The sequence below is a fragment of the Acomys russatus genome, chromosome X, assembly GCF_903995435.1.
Source record: "Acomys russatus chromosome X, mAcoRus1.1, whole genome shotgun sequence".
Lineage (NCBI taxonomy): Eukaryota > Metazoa > Chordata > Mammalia > Rodentia > Muridae > Acomys > Acomys russatus.
Window position 1 is genome coordinate 108,949,860 of NC_067169.1, and position 20,007 is coordinate 108,969,866.

Consider the following 20,007-nt stretch of genomic DNA (forward strand, 5'->3'; position numbering starts at 1 on the left):
AAATGTGAAGAAGAATTAAAATAAAGAATAGATTTATTGGGAGTGTTCTGACTTCATTTTGTTGCTGTCTTATTATAAAGGGGTTAGTATAAATATAGTTTGATTTGTTTTTCTCAGAAAGGCAGCTTTAGTACCAGTAGATTCTGTTAGGAAAATATTAGGTAGGTAGAAGAATCTGCTAATAATCAGAGCTCTTAACAGCTAAATAAGCAGCCTCAAGAATTATTGAATACTTTATCCTTGGACATATGTAGGAAGAGCCCGGACACCTACTTTTAAAGAGATCTACCATTGTACCTTGAGCCCTAGCAAATGCCTAAAGAATTGTTCATTCATTTCTGTTTTTTATACCTAGAAGTCTGGTGGGTGAATCACATAGGAATGCTATTCACTTGTCCATAAATGCTCTACTAATTTACATTGCCATTAATAGTGTATATTAGCAACACCCTTCATTGCTAAGCTTGGTGGTTTATACATAGTAGGCTCTCACATGTCTGGGTGCTTACAAATATGATTTGTCTTTATGTACTTACTGTTTTAGAGTTCAAGTTATTAGATACCATTTTCAGGAGGTCTGAGGCAAAAGGAATGTTCTTAAATAGAAAGTTTTAGGTAGTATATAGAGTCCAATTTGAGTGTTGGGAACATTTAGAAACAAAAAGTATTGTAAATAATGAAGAATTGCAGGTGAGTATAGTCATGTAATCCAATAGGTGGAGGCAGAGGGATAGTGACTTTAAAAAGAGTTTTTAAAAAATATATATTTTATTAATTTATTCATATTACATCTAAATTGTTATCCCATCCCTTGTATCCTCCCATTCCTCCCTCCCTCCCATTTTCCCCTCATTCCCCTCCCCTATGACTGTGACTGAGGGGGACCTCCTCCCCCTGTATATGCTCATAAGGTATCAAGTCTCTTCTTGGTAGCCTGCTGTCCTTCCTCTGAGTGCCACCAGGTCTCCCCATCCAGGGGACGTGGTCAAATATGGGGCACCAGAGTACGTGAGAAAGTCATATCCCACTCTCCACTCAACTGTGAAGAATGTCCTGTCCATTGGGTAGATCTGGGTAGGGGTTCAAAGTTTACTGCCCATATTGTCCTTGGCTGGTGCCATAGTTTGAGCAGGACCCCTGGGCCCATATCCACCCGTCATAATTAAAAAGAGTTTTTAGATAAAGAACATACTGTAAAGCTCAATTTTCCTAGTCTGCTAGTATGTGTCTGAATAACTATGTATTGAAAATTGTACATCAGTTTCATGTACAAAATCACTCCCCACTCTTTTACTAGCTATAAGCATTCAGAGGAGGACCACTTAACTTGCAACGAGCCCCCTTTGGAAATTTCCGAAGAAAATGCAGATAATTTAAATGTGGTCTACACATATTCTGTAAAATTTGAGGCAAGTATTTGGTGCTCTCACCTTATTTTTTTAATCAGACACATAAACCTCATATATTTAATATTAAAGCTGAAACTTTCATCACTTTTAAGCTATAGAGACAAGATTAGGGCACACATAAGGCCCTGGTTCCTTCTTTAATCTCTGTGTCTCTGTATCTCTCTGTGTCTGTCTCTGTGTTTCTGTGTCTCTGTCTCTTGCTGCCTATCTCTGTCTCTCTGTCTCTGTCTCTCTGTTTCTGTCTCTCTCTGTCTCTGTCTCTCTCTGTCTCTGTCTCTCTCTGTCTCTGTCTCTCTGTCTCTGTCTCTCTCTGTCTCTGTCTCTCTGTCTCTCTCTGTCTCTGTCTCTCTGTCTCTGTCTCTGTCTCTCTGTCTCTGTCTCTCTTTGTCTCTGTCTCTCTGTCTCTGTCTCTCTGTCTCTGTGTCTCTTTGTCTCTGTCTCTCTGTCTCTGTCTCTCTCTGTCTCTGTCTCTCTGTCTCTGTCTCTCTCTGTCTCTGTCTCTCTGTCTCTCTGTCTCTGTCTCTCTGTCTCTGTCTCTCTCTGCCTCTGTCTATCTGTCTCTGTCTCTCTGTCTCTCTGTCTCTGTCTTTCTCTGTCTCTCTGTCTCTGTCTCTCTGTCTCTGTCTCTCTCTGTCTCTGTCACTCTCTGTCTCTCTGTCTCTGTCTCTCTCTCCTGCTCTTCCCCTTCCACCCCTTATCTCCCTCTCCTCTTCTCTCTCTCTCCTTCTCCCTTCAGTGTTTGCTGTATCCCATCTGCCCTTGAATTTCAAATCCTCTTGCCTTCACCTCTTAAGTGCTGAGATTACAATTGTGCACCACTGTGTCTCATTTACATCTCATCGTTTAATTCTTCTTTCCAGAATATATAAAAGAGCAGATAATTTTATATGGTTAGTGCGATATATTCATCTATCTATCTATCTATCAAATCTTCCTAGTGAATAATCTGTCTGATGCTCCTATTTCCCCAATATGTTTTCTATAAATTGCTTTGTAACTTTTTGCTGACTTTTTAGGGGTACAGAAATATATTGTTTTTCCCCTACACGAAGTGTTTCAAACCTAGTGTGCATTAAAACCTCAGGCCCATCTCTCTTAGTATGAGCCAAGCTTCAGATGCCACAAGTGACTAGTGTCTGTCCCCTTGGTGAAGGTATGGACCTCCACATTTACAGTCCCAGGCTCTTTGAGTTCAACCTAGTTTTTCCTGCTTTTCCTAGTATAGGGAATTTCATCACATCCCATGACATGGTTTGATTTTTAGACCGTGTAACTGGGTGAACTAGACTGTATCATCCTGCTTTGGACCCTGGGAAGTCTCACATGTGCCTCTGGTATACAGATAATCAGAAAATGGCTTGGGGGCACAGGTGTAATCTTGACATGTAGATGGCATAGAGACATAAACGGAACCATTTAGTGGTGGCCAGTACCAGATAGCAGCTACATTCACCTAACTACCTGACTTACAATCTCTATGCACCAGGACTACTTCTGCTGCGTTCAGGCAGCCAACCACCTGCAAACTGCTGTCTAGAGCCAAGAGTTTGTGAAGTTTGGGTGAGATTGTGAGCTTGAGCCCCTGTAGGGAAGTTCAGGTGTAGCACTATAAGCTCTAGTTTTCCAAGTTTTCTTTTGCCCTTGTTTTGGAGATAGCTGTGTAAATGCTGAGACAGAATTTCACTCTGTAGGATGGCCTGGACTGCACTCTGCAGCACAGTCTGGCCTCAGACTCATGACGATCCCTGCTTCAGCCTCCTAAGTGTTGGGATTATCAGTATGCGCCATCCTGCCCAGATCTCCTTTTGTCTTCGGAGAATGATACATGTCCTCAAATAATACAAAACTTAGTGTATAATACATTTATTCAAAAGGAAAATTAATCAATATTAGCATTTGAGTGAACACTTCTTTATTTTTATGACAAATATTTGAATTGTGGTTATGAAGTCATTGTATTCATTACATACTACTATGAATTATGGATAATGAGTGTCTGTTATGAATCACTGAATGTCTCTCAAAATGCATGTATTCATAATACTTTTTAAAAAGATTTATGTATTAAGTATACAGTGTTCTGCTTGCATGTGTGCCTGCATACTAGAAGAGGATACCTGATCTCATTATAGATGGTTGTGAGCCACCATGTGGTTGCTGGGAATCGAACTCAGGACCTCTGGAAGAGCAGCCAGTGCTCTTAACCTCTGAGCCATCTCTCCAGCCCCTTCATACTACTTTTATTTTATGCACTATTTTATAGCGTTGGAAAGGCTGAGTTGGAGGCTACCCTGATCTACATAGTGAGACCTTATTTAAAAACACATACCACACTTCATGTACTCTCATTTTAAGACACTGTGTCCATTTAGTGAGAGAAAGTAGATGAAGTTTAGAGGCAAAGGTGGTAGAGAATATGGCAAGTGTTAGAGGGAAGGGTGTGGGGGATGAATTTGTTCAAACTCTATTGTATACATGTATTAACTTCCCAAACTGCTAAACACTCAACCAGATAAAAATGACCATTACTTTAAAAAATGTTCATTGAAAAGAAGTTCTTCTCTTATCCAATATATCCCGTTCAGTTTCTCCCTCCCTCCACTCCTCCCAGGCCTGCCACCTACTTCTCCTTTCCCCCAGAGTCACTCCCCTTCCGTTTTCTCTTCAGAAGCAGAGCAGGCCTCCAAGAGAAGATAGCCAAACAGGACAAAACAAGATACAAGACAAGGCAAAAGCTGTCCCATAGGGCCTGGACAAGGCAACCCCATAGGAAGAAAAGAGTCCCAAGATCAGGGAAAAGATTCAGATATACTCCAGCTCCCACTGTTAGAAATCCCACAAAACCACGAAGCTAACAGACACAACATATGTGCAGAGGACCTGGTGGAGGCCCAGTGCTTGCTGCATCAGTCTGTGAGCACATGTGAGGCCTACTGTTTTCATACAATCAAACAGGGCTGTTTTTACTTCATTCAAAGGATACAGATTATTTGTTGTTGTTGTAAATTCTAGTTAAATAAGCTTTGCTTATGAGCTAGCCTGAGACTGTATCTACATTCACAGCAGTGCATGATTTGTTTGTTTTGTAGTGTGGAATTTAGAACTCAGGGCTTTACATGGGCTAGATGTACTGAGTACAATCAGTTCTGATTGCTAGAATGTTGGTTGGCTTGATCTTGTGCAGATAATCATAGCTGTAGTGAGCGTTTTGGTACATGGCTATATTATGCCCCAAAGACATTTCACAGCTCTCCTCTCTAGTCACAAGTCTCTGGATTAACTGCTGGCCACTCTACAGAAGCTTCTTTGTCATGTCTGAGGTCAGCACTCATCTGTGGACATAAGCATAAATATTTAGAAGGCAATGTAACACGATGCCATTTAAATTCTCCTCCCTTTCTGGCCTGTGATCTGTCCATCCATAATGGATTTTCTACCAGCTGTATAGCACCAGGCCTAAATTCCTTCCTATAGAGAAGCCCTCAAATCTAATCCAAAGCAGTTGGCTGTTCCAATAACCTTCATGCTGCTATCTTGCTAGTGGCCACATCTTGCCTGGCAGGACAATATTGGAGCATGCAGGGTTGGCTGCAGGTGTATCTTAGACAGTTTGCTCCCCTAGAAGATTGCCTAATACCTTCTGGCACAATGAAAGCTAGTCAGTAGGGAAGAAATTTTCAGGTCAGTTTAAACTCAACAAACTAAAAGCTTTCAAATTGGCTAGCTCCTCAAGGCAAGTTATATGCATAGGAGGATTGTATGGAAAGAACATCTGGCAGGGAGAGTCCATTTATTCAACAGGATTTTCTTTTCCCTCATATTATCTTGAGTACCACGTTAGCCTCTGAGTGGTTAAGTAAGTAGAAAGGCCTCTGCTTAAATGAAGCTTCCTCTCTAGTATCCTCCAAGTAAAAGATCTTGATTCTTCAGGAACCTTCAAAAGGATCAAACCACATAGTTGGAAATCTGATCATAGAAGGAGCAATTTCAGAGTAGAATTGAGTCCTCAATGATTGGGGGTGTTAGCAAGAGCCGACAATGAGAGGAAAGAGCACACGAAGCTGAGAAAGTTCTTGGATTAAAGATGTATTCAGACTTCCAGAGCAGAGAATGCTGCTGTCAGTATTTCTCGGGCAAGGAACACAAGTTTTCATAATGACATTTTGTTCTTTATGTGAGTACATTTAGGTACAGCTTAAACATTTGTAGTGAACTGCTTACATATGTTAGACTTTGATTCATAAGTAAATAATTATTTTAAGGCATATACCTTCAATTTTAAGAAAATTCATGGTTGTTTTTGTCCTAATATTTCCATCTTTTAAAATTCTAGATTAAGAGTTTGAAAACCATCCATAGTGTCTTCAGTTCTAAATAATTTAATTTAAAACTCCCAAACAGCCAGGCTTGGTGGAGCACACCTTTAATCCCAGCACTCTGGAGGCAGAGACAGGCAGATCTCTGTGAATTTTAGGCTAGCCTGGTCTACATAATGAGTGATTTCCTAGACAGACAAAACTCCATAGTCAGACCCTGTCTTGAAATAACAAACCAAAAAACAAAACAAAGAAACAAACAAAAAATCCCCGAAAACTCCAGCACATACTTCTTGCCTTGTAAGGTACACGCCTTCTTGAAAATTTGTACGTGTGTAGAATTATACTTTCTTTTTTTGTTAGTATATATTTTATTGCAATTTCTTCACATTACATCCCAATTGTAATCCCCTCACTCTTATCTTCCTATTCCCACCCTCCCTCCCTTTTTTTCCCTCTTCTTCTCCCCTAGACCTCTTACAGGTGGGGTTCTTCTCCTCCACCATCTGACCACAGCCTACCAGGTCTCATCAGGATAGCCTGCATCCCTTTCCTCTGTGTGCCCATCAAGCCTCTCCACTAAGAGGCAGTGATCAAATCGTGGGCACCAGAGTTCATGTCAGAGGCAGTCTCCTGGTCTCCCCACATCCCCATATGGAGAATGAGCTATCCATCAGCTACATCTGAACAGGGGGTCTAGGTTCTCTGCTTGCAATGTCCTTGGTTGGTGCATCAGTTTACATGTCGAATTATATTTTCAGTTGACTGAGGGAGCACCTGAAGCAAAGGCTAACATTTTCAAAACTCATGGCAAGCTTAAGTGCAGGGTTTTGATTTTGTATTTCATTTTTTCTTTTCTTTTCTTTGCCCTCCCCTCCTCTCCTCCCTCTCTCCCTCATACCTCTCCCTCCCCCTTCTTTCCTTTTTTTTTTTAAACAAGAGTTCTCACTGGCCTGGAACTTGTCAAGTAAACTAGGCTGGCCAACCAATAACCCCTAGAGTTGGGACTAGAAGTGCACCATCATGCCCAGAATTTTTAGCATGGATTCTTGGTATTAAACTTGGGTCTTTCTTTGTATTTGCAAGATAAGCCCTTTGCAAACTGAACTACGGCCCCAGCTCACAAGTTCAGGTCTTTACATGTATAAATGAAATGGTATTCTTAGCTTTATTTTTTCATCCTGCTTTCAATGTTTACTTGTTTACTTATGTAGAGTTTCATGTCATTGAGGATAAAAGCGAACCTCTAATTCTCTTTCCTCTTTCTCCTAAGTGATGATAGTATAAATAGGTATGTGTCACCACAACCAGCTGATGACTCTCTCGGGATCAGGACTTTGTGCCTTTTAGTCAAGGGCTCTACTAACAGGGCCATATCCCCAGGCTCCTCTCCTCCTCCTCCTCCTCCTCCTCCTCCTCCTCCTCCTCCTCCTTCTTCTTCTTTTTCTTTCTCTCTCTCTCTCTCTCTCTCTCTCTCTCTCTCTCTCTCTCTCTCTCTCTCTCTCTCTCTCTCTCTCTCCAGAATCTCATGTAACACTTACTAGTCTAGAACTCTCTATGTAGCCAAGGTTGGCCTTGTTCTCCTGATACTTGATACCCCTGCCTTCACTTCCCAAATTTGGGGATTACATGTGTTTGCTATCATGACCAATTTTGGAACTACATCTTTAGTAGTCAGTCTCACAATGACTGATGATTATGAGCTAACCATGGAGCTTGTCACTGTTGGATAGCCACAGTAATGATTTTATAAGCAAAGTTGCTGCAGAAAACAGCTTCTTAGATGTTTCAGAGGTCAGTGATAATTTCAAGAGTTCAATTTGAAGGCATATTTTTTTCTAAAACTGTTTCTCACTTTGACAAAATACAGAGAAAATATTTTTTTTTGTGGAAAATAGTTTGCTATTCTTGGGATGATTATTGGAATAGGAAAGGAGGAGACAGTATGTTACTTAGATATAGTGAAATTAAAGACTAATTCAACCATGAAAGTTCCATATACCTTTAACTAAAAATCAAACCTTTTCAGTTAAGAAATCATCAGGAGGGCTGGACAGATGGCTCAAGCTATGAAAGGCTAGGGTCACAACCAAAGATATAAGAAATTGTCAGTAGGTAACTGAATATTATTTGATTGAAAGATGATTTAAGTACTCCCCTTAGGACATTCTTTGTGTATTGTTTCATATAAAGCATTAATGGAGTAATGCTTAAATCTCAGATAACCTGCTATTCTCATGTAGCTCCCATTTTGTTTTTTGGCCTTTAGTTCTGGCTGGCCTTGGTTCTTTTACTCCTGAGGATCCGACTGCTTTAGTGCACTATGCTGTTGCACTGTGGCTCTTACTGGAAATCCCTGATGGATATATGTCTGCCAAAATGTACAAGAGTAAGTATTACTACTGTTAATTATTCCAGAGAATAGGTGTGTTAAATGTAGGAATTAAAAGGCCATAAAGAAAAAAATCTGATACATGGTTTGTATATTTATACTAGTATACATAAAATACTCATTGATAGTATAAGTTTTTTATTTATTTCTTAAATGGAGTTGATAGACATGTACAAGATTATCCAATCAAAATGAATTCAATTTCTCTTCCTCCACAAAATGACTTCTGAGTTAGAATGGATATTTTATTTAGTTTAATTTAGTAGAATGCTATGTGCAGCAATATGCTATGTTGGATTGATTGAAGTCATAACCATAGATTTTAAAAATGTGACAAATAAGAAATGTATTTTAATGAGCATATGTATAAGTGTCCTTTGTCAGAAGTATATTTTGTATTTTAAAATATAGTCAACAGAAGGTAATATCTGGGGAAGAAATAAAAATATGTAATGTGAAAAAAAAGAAAAAATATGAAAAAATTAACGAGAAATTTTGGCCAACATGCTCAGTTGTAATTTTATTTTGATTACACTACAGTGTTTGTAAAATGATTTCAATCAAGACATTTCAGTAACTACTCTGGTTTTTGTTTTGTTTTGTTTTGTTTTTTTTAACTTCCTTAGCATTTAAAGGTGTAAACTGGAAGATGCATTTTTTTTACTGACAGTATTGTTATTTCTCGGGTTAGTATCTCATATTCTTTTCTCTATATATAACTATGTTCCTTCCTACATTTTATCTTGGAAAAAACATATTGTACACTATAATGAAGAGTAAGAAGGAGTTGAATGGCCACTGTGTTCTCTGTAGCTACAGTATTCCCTTACTTCTATGTCTTTCTATCTTTATATTTTAACTCTAGCACAGAGATGGCAATTGTGCTGTTATGTGGTCCATTTTGATCTATGTTTTTAGAGCAGATGCTGTCAATACCTATAGTTAAGCATCTTATGTTTCACATCAAACTAGAGTGACAATTTATACATGGAATTTTGTTATTCTCCTTGTTGCTGTCTTCAGTGATTATTTTTTCGTGTCTATCCTTGTCAGTGTAGCATCATTAGAGTTGTAGGTTTATTCATGGTCAGTATGGAGGTGGAGCTGTTGCTAGGCACTTGCTGTGAGCGTAGTCCATTCAGCCCCTCAACCACTCCCCCTTTCTCCCTCCTTCCCTCCCCCCTCTTTCCCTCTCCCCTCTCTCTGTATGTATGTCTGTTTGTGTCTGTGTCCCTGTGTATAATTGAAAGTCCCTTTATGTCTTATCCAGTTCTGTTCTCACAGAGAGATTAGGAAGGAAGATGGGGGGAGGGAGAAGGGCTGTTCTCAGCTCTATTCCTTAATCTCATGGCCCTAATCTCATGGGGTCCCACATTCCCAACTATATCTAAACCCCTAACTATGTCTCCAAGAGCCCATATACAAATAGAACATTAGTGGTTAGGGCTTTATTTTTTTACAGAATTGAAATTAATATTTGTTTATAAATTTATCTTTTTCCATTTTTCTTTTATTGAAAATAGACTTTTCATCATACAATATGATTGTATTGGTTATCAATTTATCATTTCATTAATAAATTTGTTTAACTATTAATGAATTATTACCTTACCTCCCGAGTGCTGGGATTAAAGTCGTGCACCACCACCGCCCGGCTCCTAGTATACAAAATATTAATTAACTTTATAGGTCACAGATTTTTCTCTATTGTTTGCTTTAACATATCAGTTTTGGAGAACACAATTCAGTCCACATCATGTTATTTTGTTTTGTTCTTTTGTTTTTTAAAGACAGTTTTTAACTATGCAGCCCTGGCTGTCCTGTAACTAACTCTGTAGACTAGGCTGGCCTAAAACTCAGAGATCTGCCTGTCCCTGCCTCCCTAAGTGCTGGGATTACAGGCATGCACCACCACGGCCAGATTATATCATGTTTTTTAATGCCAAGGAGAACATTCCTTGATGTGTTTTTAAGGGCAATCTTTTATTTGCAAAGAAAATATCATTGTATCATATCTTAATTGTATTATGGTGCTATAATTTTTATTTATTTAGAAAAACTCATGTATTTAACTCTACAGTTGTACTGCAACAGAATACTGGAAGTATTATAGAGCAGATATCAGTGAAGTGTACAGTGTGTTCTGACTAGTGGTAGAACGAGAGCAAATACTTTAATAATGCTGTGACTCAGTATAGTAGCATAAATGATGCACATCAGTGATGCATTCAGTAGATGGATCATAAATTTTTATCTATATGTAGCTTGTTTAAACTCCAGAGGAAAAGATAAATTCATTGCAAGTTTGAACATTATAAAATTGCACATCAGATCTACATGCCTCTGAAGTGTGAGCTGGTTTAAGTTAGCATAATGAATTGCTCCCCCTGTTCTTGAATAGAGCCATCTAGTTTTCTGTAACACACACCTAAATAAATCAGAATATGTAGTCTTTCCTGAGGTGACTGGTTTAATGCATTTGTGTAAGAAAGACATGCCCTTTGCAATTTTTCAGATATATTTTGCCTCGAGTTCAAGACTCAGATGAATCTGAAACAAGATATATGGTGTAACAAAGTTCCAGTGCAAATGGCATTATGTGTAATTATAATACTAGGGATAGCACATGCACAAAGCAGTTTCTGGGGTCCAGTGAGGTGGCTCAGCAGATAGGAGTGCTTGCTGCCAACCCAGCCTGACAACTTGAGTTTGAGCCCAGAAACCCACATGATGGAGGGAGAAAACTAACTCCTCCATGTGTTCTCTGAACTAACTCTTCTATGTGCATCCATCCATCCATCCACACACACACATGTACAGAAATAAATGTTTTAGAAAAAGAATTAGTCATTGCACATGGTAGTTACTTATTGATTTTTCTTGTTGCAGGATTTTTGTTGTTATTACTATATTTAGTAAACACCCTATATGAATTAATTAGAAAATGTCCTTGAAATTGTGCTTTTAAATCATTTAGGAACTAATGCACTGTTGAGATCAGAGGAGGGAGTGAAAAGATGTGTAAAATAGTAACTAGTTACTATTCTACTGGTGGAAAGACTAGAGTTACAAAGGTTGGTATTAAATATAGTGGAGGTACAGAGGAGGAAAAGTCAGTCTCAGTTTGACATAGCTGGGAAAGCTTTGCAAAGGCAATAACACTTAATCTATGGTTTGAAGGCTAGTTTACCACTGCTGTGACCCTTTCTGTTCCCTTCTCATTTCTTTTCCAGCCTGGCTCAGTCCGTCTCTTAGACATGTATTTTATCTTTTCACTGAAGCCTCTCTTTTTCATGCTTACAAGTTACTCAGCACTTCCTTTCTATTCCTAAGTGACAAGCTCTCTCCCTCCCTTGCTCCTTCCCTCCTTTTTTCCTTCCCTTTCTCCCCTCTTCCTGCTAGTGGTATGAATTAAACCCAGAACGTTGCACTTGCTAAGCAGGTAAAGTGTCTATTCAAATCTTTACTTACTTTTAAAAGCTTCATTACAAGTATGTGTGTATGTGTTTGTTTGTTGAGTGTGTTAATAAGCAAGAGTGTACTGTTGTGTGTGCATGGAGGTCAGAGAACAGCAGGCAGGAATTAATGCTATCCTTCCACTGTGAGGTCTGGAGATCAATCTCAGGTTACCAGACTTCGAAGCAAGTGCCATTATCCACTGAGCCATCTCATAGGCCCAAATCTTTACTTATGTGTGGTGTTTTTGAAAAAAAAAATATATATATCTTTTACTTTTTGAAAAAATACATTTTATTTTTACATATACATTTATATTATTACACATATACACAATAGATTACCTATAGGAAGAAGAACCATAAACTATTCAGGAATTATATAAATGTTATGTTCACAGTGTTTTGGCTATTTGCATTTGGAAGCCTTGAAGAAAACATCTTTTCTATCTTGGTGCATCTAAATTTCTGAATAAAAATCAATATCTATCATATCTCATCTCTATTAACTTAAAACATCTATCTTGATCTAAAAACATCTTAACCACTAAACAACTAAGCTTAATTGTAAAACTAAACTATCTCGTCTTCAACCCCATCAGATACTTGAGAAGGAATAAAATTAATTATCTTAGTATAAAGGAAGTGCAGGTTAGCAGTTTCCAAAATGGGAAAAAAAATGACAGAAATAGTATGCTGCATAAACAGTCACCCAAAACTCTCTAACATTGGAGCATCATCTTCAGCTTTCTGGCCCATTGTATCTGACAGACATATTTGTGAAGCAGGAACTATTGAGGACTCTGCTTACCCTGTCTTGGCAGAGTTTGGCCGTGGACTCTGCCTGCATCCAAGCTTGCCCACTTTTAGGCAGAATTCAGTCTGTGGCAGAATTGATGATATTTTGCCCAGTGGCTTGTTTGCCACACTTGAAGCTATCTTCCCAAGGAGGTTCTTTGATGCTCATCATCTTCTTTAAGGTAGGCTGGATGTTGCCAGGACTTAACTTGTCTTGTCAAAGAATCTTTAGAATAATAAAATCATCTCTAAATGCCATATTTTGTAGGTCTCTGAGGTTTTTGAAGACCTTGTGTAAGTATTTTACCTTATCTATGTATAGAGTCATATCGATCTGTTAAACCTAGAATGTATATTCTTCTCATAAAAATAGACTAGTAATTGACATGACCATGTTTTGATCAACTAACAACTAGCTTGTATTACTTAATTATCCTAAACAGCCTACAATAGCACCTTCAAAGTATTGGAAGTAATCCTTGTATTATAATTGAGTTGTATGGGTCCACTACCTCATATTAGACTAGAAATATATTTAATGTGTGTGAAGAATAATCTTGAATTTGAATTCTATACCAATGTATCAAAATCAAGCTTATTTTGCATCAATATACAAAATTCTATATCAACGAATTAAAAAATAACCTTATTTGTTAGTAACAAATAACTCCTTAGCTTGAGGAGTAGATTCAACAATCTACTTTTTATCCTATCACCTCGATATGTTTCTATATGCCCCCTTCTATATAAAAGAAGTAACAGAGATGAAAATGTTACAAGATATTTAAAAAGAAAATAACAAGTGACACATGTAAATTGTACCTTATTAATATTATGATAAATATAAACTAATGTCACAATTTAAAGAGAGGATATATCAGGAGTAGAGGAGGAGCAATAAGAGAAGAACATTTTGAAGCAAAGGAAGGAAAGGAACCAAGAAGAAGGGAGTTAAGAGTATGTCATATAAGACGGGGCTGTATCTCAGGGGTACTGCATTTGCCTAGCATATGCAAGCACTTGGGGTACAGTCTCAGCACAAACAAACAAAGAAACACACACACAAACAAACAAAAATCTCTTTTTCTGAAGAGAGACAAAAATTGCAAATACTAAAGGGAATTGCTCTCTAGTTCCATCCATTTTCCTGTAAATATAATTTGATTTTTCTTTACGGCTGGATAAAATACCACAATTTTTGCTCATTCATCTACTTATGGTATAGTTTGGTTACTGTGCAGAGTGTTACATAGCAAAACTGTAACCCTAAAAATAGTTAAAAAAAAAAAAAAAAGACAAAAGGAAAGTGCATAGACATCCAATTGTCATTTGTTAGTATGGGTATCTAGTATTTTGCTTTAATTTGTATATTATAGATATTAATCAATGTCAGTAGAATATTTGGTAAAGATTTTGTTCCATTCTGGAGGCTGTTGCTTTATTGTGTTGATTCTTTTGCTGTGCAGAAGCATTTTAATTTCATGCAACCCCATTTATCAAGTGTTGTTACTGTTTCCTAAGCTATTGGAGCCCTATTCATCATCGATCTTGGATGTTTTCCTCCTATATTTTAGTTTAGAAATTTCGGAGTTTTAGGTGTTTTATGAGTTTTGAGTCAATTTTTGTTTGAGTTTAAAAATAAAGATAAGAATGTCTGTTTTTCTACACAGTACCGGAAAATATAATGTAGTTTTAAAATTCAGGAACCAGATGTGGCTTTTGGGCTACCTTATGCAGATGATAAACATCACAAAGTACTAGAAGAATTCTCATCTTGTAAAATATTGGGGCTGGAGGGATGGCTTGGTGGTTAAGAGTATTGGTTGCACTTACAGAAGACTCGGGTTCAATTCCCAGCACCAACATGGCATCTCACTATTGCCTGTAACTCCAGCTCGAGGATATCTGACACCATTTCACAGACATGCATATATCAATACACTAAAATAAAGACACAATATCCTAAGTTGAAAGAGAATTTTAGTTTTCTCAGTTAATAAGTGGGTTTGGATTTAGATTTATATGCAATAAGACTAATACATGTTTATATATATACACATGTATTTATACATATATGTACACATCCCCTTCCAAAGACTTTAAAGATTATAAAATTATTAAGTATGAGCCTTTCCTATATGTAACCCTAAAAGTGATAAATATTAGAATAAAAGTATAAAACAATGGTTATAGAATGATTGACTAGCATATTCAGAGTGCTAGGTTAAACCCTAGCACTGCAAAGGAAAACATAAATTGTTAGATAAGGAAGAGGCAACATGAGTTAATGGGTCTATATTGAAACATTCAACTGGAAGAAAGTTGGAATTGTAACATTTGGTATTGGACAAGTGACTATGGTAAGTCCCAGAAGCTTCTCTGAATGTTCAGTTCCTGCCTGTAGTACCTAATTTACAGAATTGTTTACAGAAATAAATGAATTGATGGATTGTGAAATTGTTTTGAGAGCTATAAACTGTTCTGTCCCTTTCTTCTAGTTTCTTTGTGCCCTCTGTTCACTAGTCTGTTCTAGTGTTTCCAATGTTGCTTTGTAATTTATTTGTCTTTGTCTGACTATCACTAGCATCTTTTTTTAGGAGCAAAGATTTTTGGCTTATCTCTCTTTGAGCATCAGAGTTTAATACGTAAATACTCAGTAGATGCTTGATGAATACATATATAAATGTGGAATATGGACCCAGTGACCCAAGTTTAACTCTAGTTTTCTGCTTCTTGTGCTGTCAAAAAGTCTAGAAATAATAAAGTTGACATAGGAAGAAATTTTCAGAATACAAAAACATTCCATGGCAAAGCAGTTATAGATTTGTTAAACTTCGCATTAATATTCTAGAGCATACTTCCAAAAGGGAAATTGTTGAGATGGGTTAATTGAGTTTATGTCTAAGAAGGGAGGTGATGATTTGTCAAGTGAGAAGTAATTTTCTGGCTAAGGAATGACAACAGCTGAAATGAATCTCAAAAGTGGGAAATCTGGCAAAGGAATATTAGAGCAGAAAGGTATTAAAAATGTTTTGAGGAGTGTGGTTAAGTCATGTGAATCCAGTCTTCCTCATAAGGTACAAAACATTTTAAAGAAATGAGGCAGAGGTTTTGCTATTGTTTGAAAGACTCTGAAGCTGTATTTACAGAAGAGTATTTAAAGAGTAGACTAGATATACCTACTGAAAGGGGTGTTACTAGGAAAGATCGTAAATACAGGGGTGAACAGAGAAGTACAAATAGTAAAATGAAAGAACAAATAGCAGAAATTAGTTTAGAAATGACCAAAGGTCAGAATATTCTCCACAGTTGAGTGGAGAGTGCGATACGACTTTCTCACGTACTCTGGTGCCTCACATTTGACCATGTCCCCTGGAGGGGGAGACCTGGTGGCACTCAGAGGAAGGACAGCAAGTACCAAGAGAGACTTGATACCCTATGAGAATATACAGGGGGACATATCCCCTCAGGAACAGTCATAGGGGAAGGGAATAATGGGGGGGTGGGGGGGGAGGAATGGGAGGATACAAGGGATGGGATAAACATTGAAATGTAACAAGAATAAATTAATAAAAAAAAAAAAAAGCAAAAAAAACAAAAAAAAAAAAAAAAAAAAAAAAAAAAAAAAAAAAAAAAAAAAAAAAAAAAAAAAAAAAAAAGAAGAGCAATCTGAAAGCCAATCTTTCCTCACAGCAGATTTGTAGTGAAAGTTGGAGTGTCTTTAAAAACACAGTTGTGCCATGTAAACATGTCTTTGTTTTAACCCCAAGTGTGGGCTATGGAGCTGCTCTTGGGTTGTCCACAGCAGCAGACCGTTTGCAGCGTCACTGGGGGCTGCTCCTGGCTGCTATTGTTGTAGTTTGACGAGAAGAAGTTGACGACATCCTGCAATGAAGTCTGAACCCATCCCGAGGAACCTGATGACCCTACCCAGCAGGAAGTAGTGAAAGAGAACTGTGTCCCCTCTTCTCACTAACCTCCCTTCTTTCCTGCCTGGTGTTTGGGGGTTCAAAAGGTTTGCAGTGGAGAAGGGAGGTAAAGGCATAAAAACTTTAATAAAATAGATTTAAAAAAAAAAAAAAAAAAAAAAAGAAATGACCAAAGGCTTAAAATTGAAGAAGAGAAGGTATCCAACGCAGTGTTCCTGAATAAGGCGTTGAAAAGAGATAGCAAATATGAAGGCAATATTAGAATCCTCATTTTGGAATAAGCCTTGCAGGAACTGACAATGAAAGTTATATCCTGAAAAGTAGAATCAGTGTTAACTAGGTGTGTCTCATGGGGTGGCTACTTTCCTTTTTTCTGGTGATAGATATGATTTCTGGGAGAGTTCAGGGACATTTTCCTTATTATAGAGATGTTTTCAAAGGATATTCAAAGGTAGACATTTATTGCAAACAAGGTCTATAGACAGAGTCTGTTCTGAGCCTGTTGTGGTGGCACATGCCTTTAAGCCCAGCACACAGGATGCAGAAGGTAGGTGGACATCTGTGAGTTGAGGCCAGTCTGATCTACAAAGTGTGTTCTAGGACAGCTAGGGCTACAAAGAGAAATCCTGTCTCAAACAAACAAACAAACTCTGTTATGAATTTGGTCAAGATGATCACTAGAAGCAGAAATGATTGTCTTCAAAGAAACACTATTCAGATTTGTAGCTAGATGCACTGCTGACTTGACTGAGACCGTCACACTATTCCGACACAACAATGCTATGTTTGATATCACAATCTGCCCTTGTACCTTGTATGGAGGCATTTCTATGGAGTAGTTGAGTGGGGCAAGTTTGCTCTTAAAAAGAAAATCAGACATTAGAATCCCAACTTTGCCTCTTAAAAAAAAACAGTAATTATTGTGTGTGTATGGTGCGATGGTGGTGGGGTGCCACAGTGCATGTGTGGAAGTCACAAGACAACTTTGAGGATTGGTTCTCTCCTTCTAGGTAGACTTGGGAGATCATGATACTTTCATGGCAAGTGTCTTTGCTCACTGACCCATCATGCTGCCCCCAAGCTCTGCTTCTTATTACCTGTCCAGTTGTTATTAAAGTTCTTAATATTTTTAAAAAGATATTAATAAAGGACTTGGTCTCTTCCCGTAATTCTTACAGTTTCTGATATCTGGGTTAGTCATCTATTTTTTGTATGTAACATTGCCCTCTTGTTACCTTTTTTTGTGTTCTGTTGTGCTGTTTTTAAGGACATTTTATCAGATCTATCTCTCAACCATTTTATTGAGGTTTTAATTCCTCTTGTCATAGTTTTAATTCCCAAGAGCTCTTTTATTACCTCAAAAGTCCTTAAAATTTCTGCTTCTTGTTTTATGGTTGTAATATCTCTGCTAATTGCTCCAATGATGCCTGTGATAGAGTTTTAAAATCATTCTGCTGAATTTGAAGGCTCCTTCCTAAGAGAGTAGACCCTTCAGTCTTTCCCTGAAGTGGGGGAAGGGAAGTCACTGGGCTGTGACTAGTGGGGAAGGGAATTTGTTTCTTAGCTTCCTAAACTAACTTTCATGAGTCTCTCTCTCTCCTTTTTTTAATGCCTACTTAGAGAAGTTCTTGGCCTTTGGACATCATCCAGCCTTTTTGGAGCTCTCAAAATAAAATCAGTTACTTCTAAGCTTCCCCTTCTATGAGGTTGGAAGGCAGATTTAGCAGATATGTTTATTTAGTTACTACTTTCTAGAACTAAAATGTGTTCCAACGGGGTTTTTTCCCTATATCTTCTAAACTTTTGCAATCGTGACCTTTTATAATTTATTTTCTATAATGTTGTTATCAGGGTTTTGAAAAGAAGCAGATCCAAATGCATGAGTTCAATATGCTATCTATAAGAACTTTATATCTTTTACGACAATCCCTTTATGTTATTTTGGTATTTATTTATTTATTTGTTTGTTGATGGTCTTTTTGAGACAGTGTTTTTCTCTGTAGCCTTGGCTGCCCTGGAACTCACTCTGTAGACTAGGCTGGCTTGAAGTCATAGAGATCCGCCTGCCCCTGCCTCCTCAAGTGCTGGGATTACAGGTGTGCACCAGTGCTTCTGACTTCCCTTTATGTTTTAACTACCATATTAAGACAGACTGTTTTTGGTTCACACACACACACACACACACACACACACACACACACACACACACACTCATACTATGCTATACACTTATCTTCCTGAGAAATTGCACTTAATTATAACAAATTGGAGTTCTATACCTCTTCAGAGTTAATTTTTGTTTTGTTTTGTTTCTCAAGACAGGGTTTCTCTGTGTAACCTATGTTGTCCTGGACTTTGGAGACCAGGCTGGCCTCGAACTTACAGAGATTTGCCTACCTCTGCTTCCCTGAGTGCTGGGATTACAGGCATGTGCCACCGTGCCTGGTTTTTATTTTTATTTTTAAGCAAGGTAAACAGAAGAAATAAAAATGAGAAAGAGAAAAAAAGTGAGAAATAACTGTTGAAAGTAGGAAAGGCTCCAAGTGGTATGAATACCTCTTAATTCATACTTGATTTTGATGAAATAAAGAAACTTCTATTAATTAGTCTTTGTCAATGTTTTTTCTGCCTTTTATTTTAGATATTCTAAAACAATCCTGGCCATCCCCACAGTGATCCTCAACTTTTATCAGTACACAAATTTATCTGAGATAAAGACACAATATTGCCTGGCGATGTAGCTAGTCCATTTAGCAGTTCATCTATCAATTTTGAGTCCATCGTACAGCCTATTTCAGTCTAGGTCCCAAGAATCTGTTTTCCATGTATGTTGTTTCTTCACTGGTTTCATTATATTGTATATTGGTATATGAATCTATACCTTATTTAATTTCTGCTAGATTTTAAAGGTGCAAAGATGAGAGGATTTGGAAATCATATCCTAGAACAAATTGATGTTACGTGACAGCATGTTTAAGCCTCGGGACCGACTTGTATACTGTGATGTAATTTTTTTTTTAGGGAATAACCTTATAATTAACTATTCCCATCAAAAGCCATTCTGATATTTGCATTAAGTATGTTTACGACATTTTCCTGGAAGTATGTTGTATAATGATGTTCTCTACCCCCTTTTCTCAGAATTGTCTTCGCTGATATCTTTACTATGAATCTAATTCTTTGGATGGAAGGTTCCTCAGCTGCTGTCTCCTTTGGTACATTGGCAAGTTTCATTGCATTGTGCTTTGGAGTTGCAGCACCACTAACATTTTTGGGAATGTACTTTGGGAAAAAGGAAGAGGTAAATTTTCAGAATACTGCTTTTGACTTTTGAGTAATGCTTGAAATATCTTATTGTATATATTCTATATAAAAATACAGAAATACCACTAACACAATATTATAAGCATATTTTGAATTGAAGATATAAAAATAAGTAAGTAAAACACAGCATGATAAAAGATGCTGTTGGTCCAGCATCTGCTTCTGGCCTCGAGGTATCTAGACCCTGTTGCACACAGGAGCAGGAAGAAGTGACGCTTAACTGGGTTGGTGGGTGGATTCAGAGGTGGCAGCATGGGGGTGGGATAGGGTGTGCTTCTCCAAGACAGTTTTCAGTGAAACCGCTCTTCTTTATTTGAGGGAATAAGGGGTATATAAACATTGAGGAATTGGGTAGGGGTTTTCAGGGTGAGTATACATCATTGG

The 20,007-nt window shown here is 37.7% G+C and overlaps 1 protein-coding gene across 1 annotated transcript in view; it reads left to right on the plus strand.

The window, feature by feature from the left end:
• Nucleotides 1-20,007, plus strand: part of LOC127185466 (transmembrane 9 superfamily member 2-like) — a 47,151-nt gene that overhangs the window by 7,821 nt on the left and 19,323 nt on the right. The window contains 6 exon segments of the mRNA XM_051141919.1: nt 1,298-1,413; nt 5,494-5,583; nt 7,995-8,114; nt 8,744-8,772; nt 8,775-8,803; nt 19,441-19,600. Of these exon segments, the coding sequence (XP_050997876.1) occupies nt 1,298-1,413; nt 5,494-5,583; nt 7,995-8,114; nt 8,744-8,772; nt 8,775-8,803; nt 19,441-19,600 (544 nt within the window).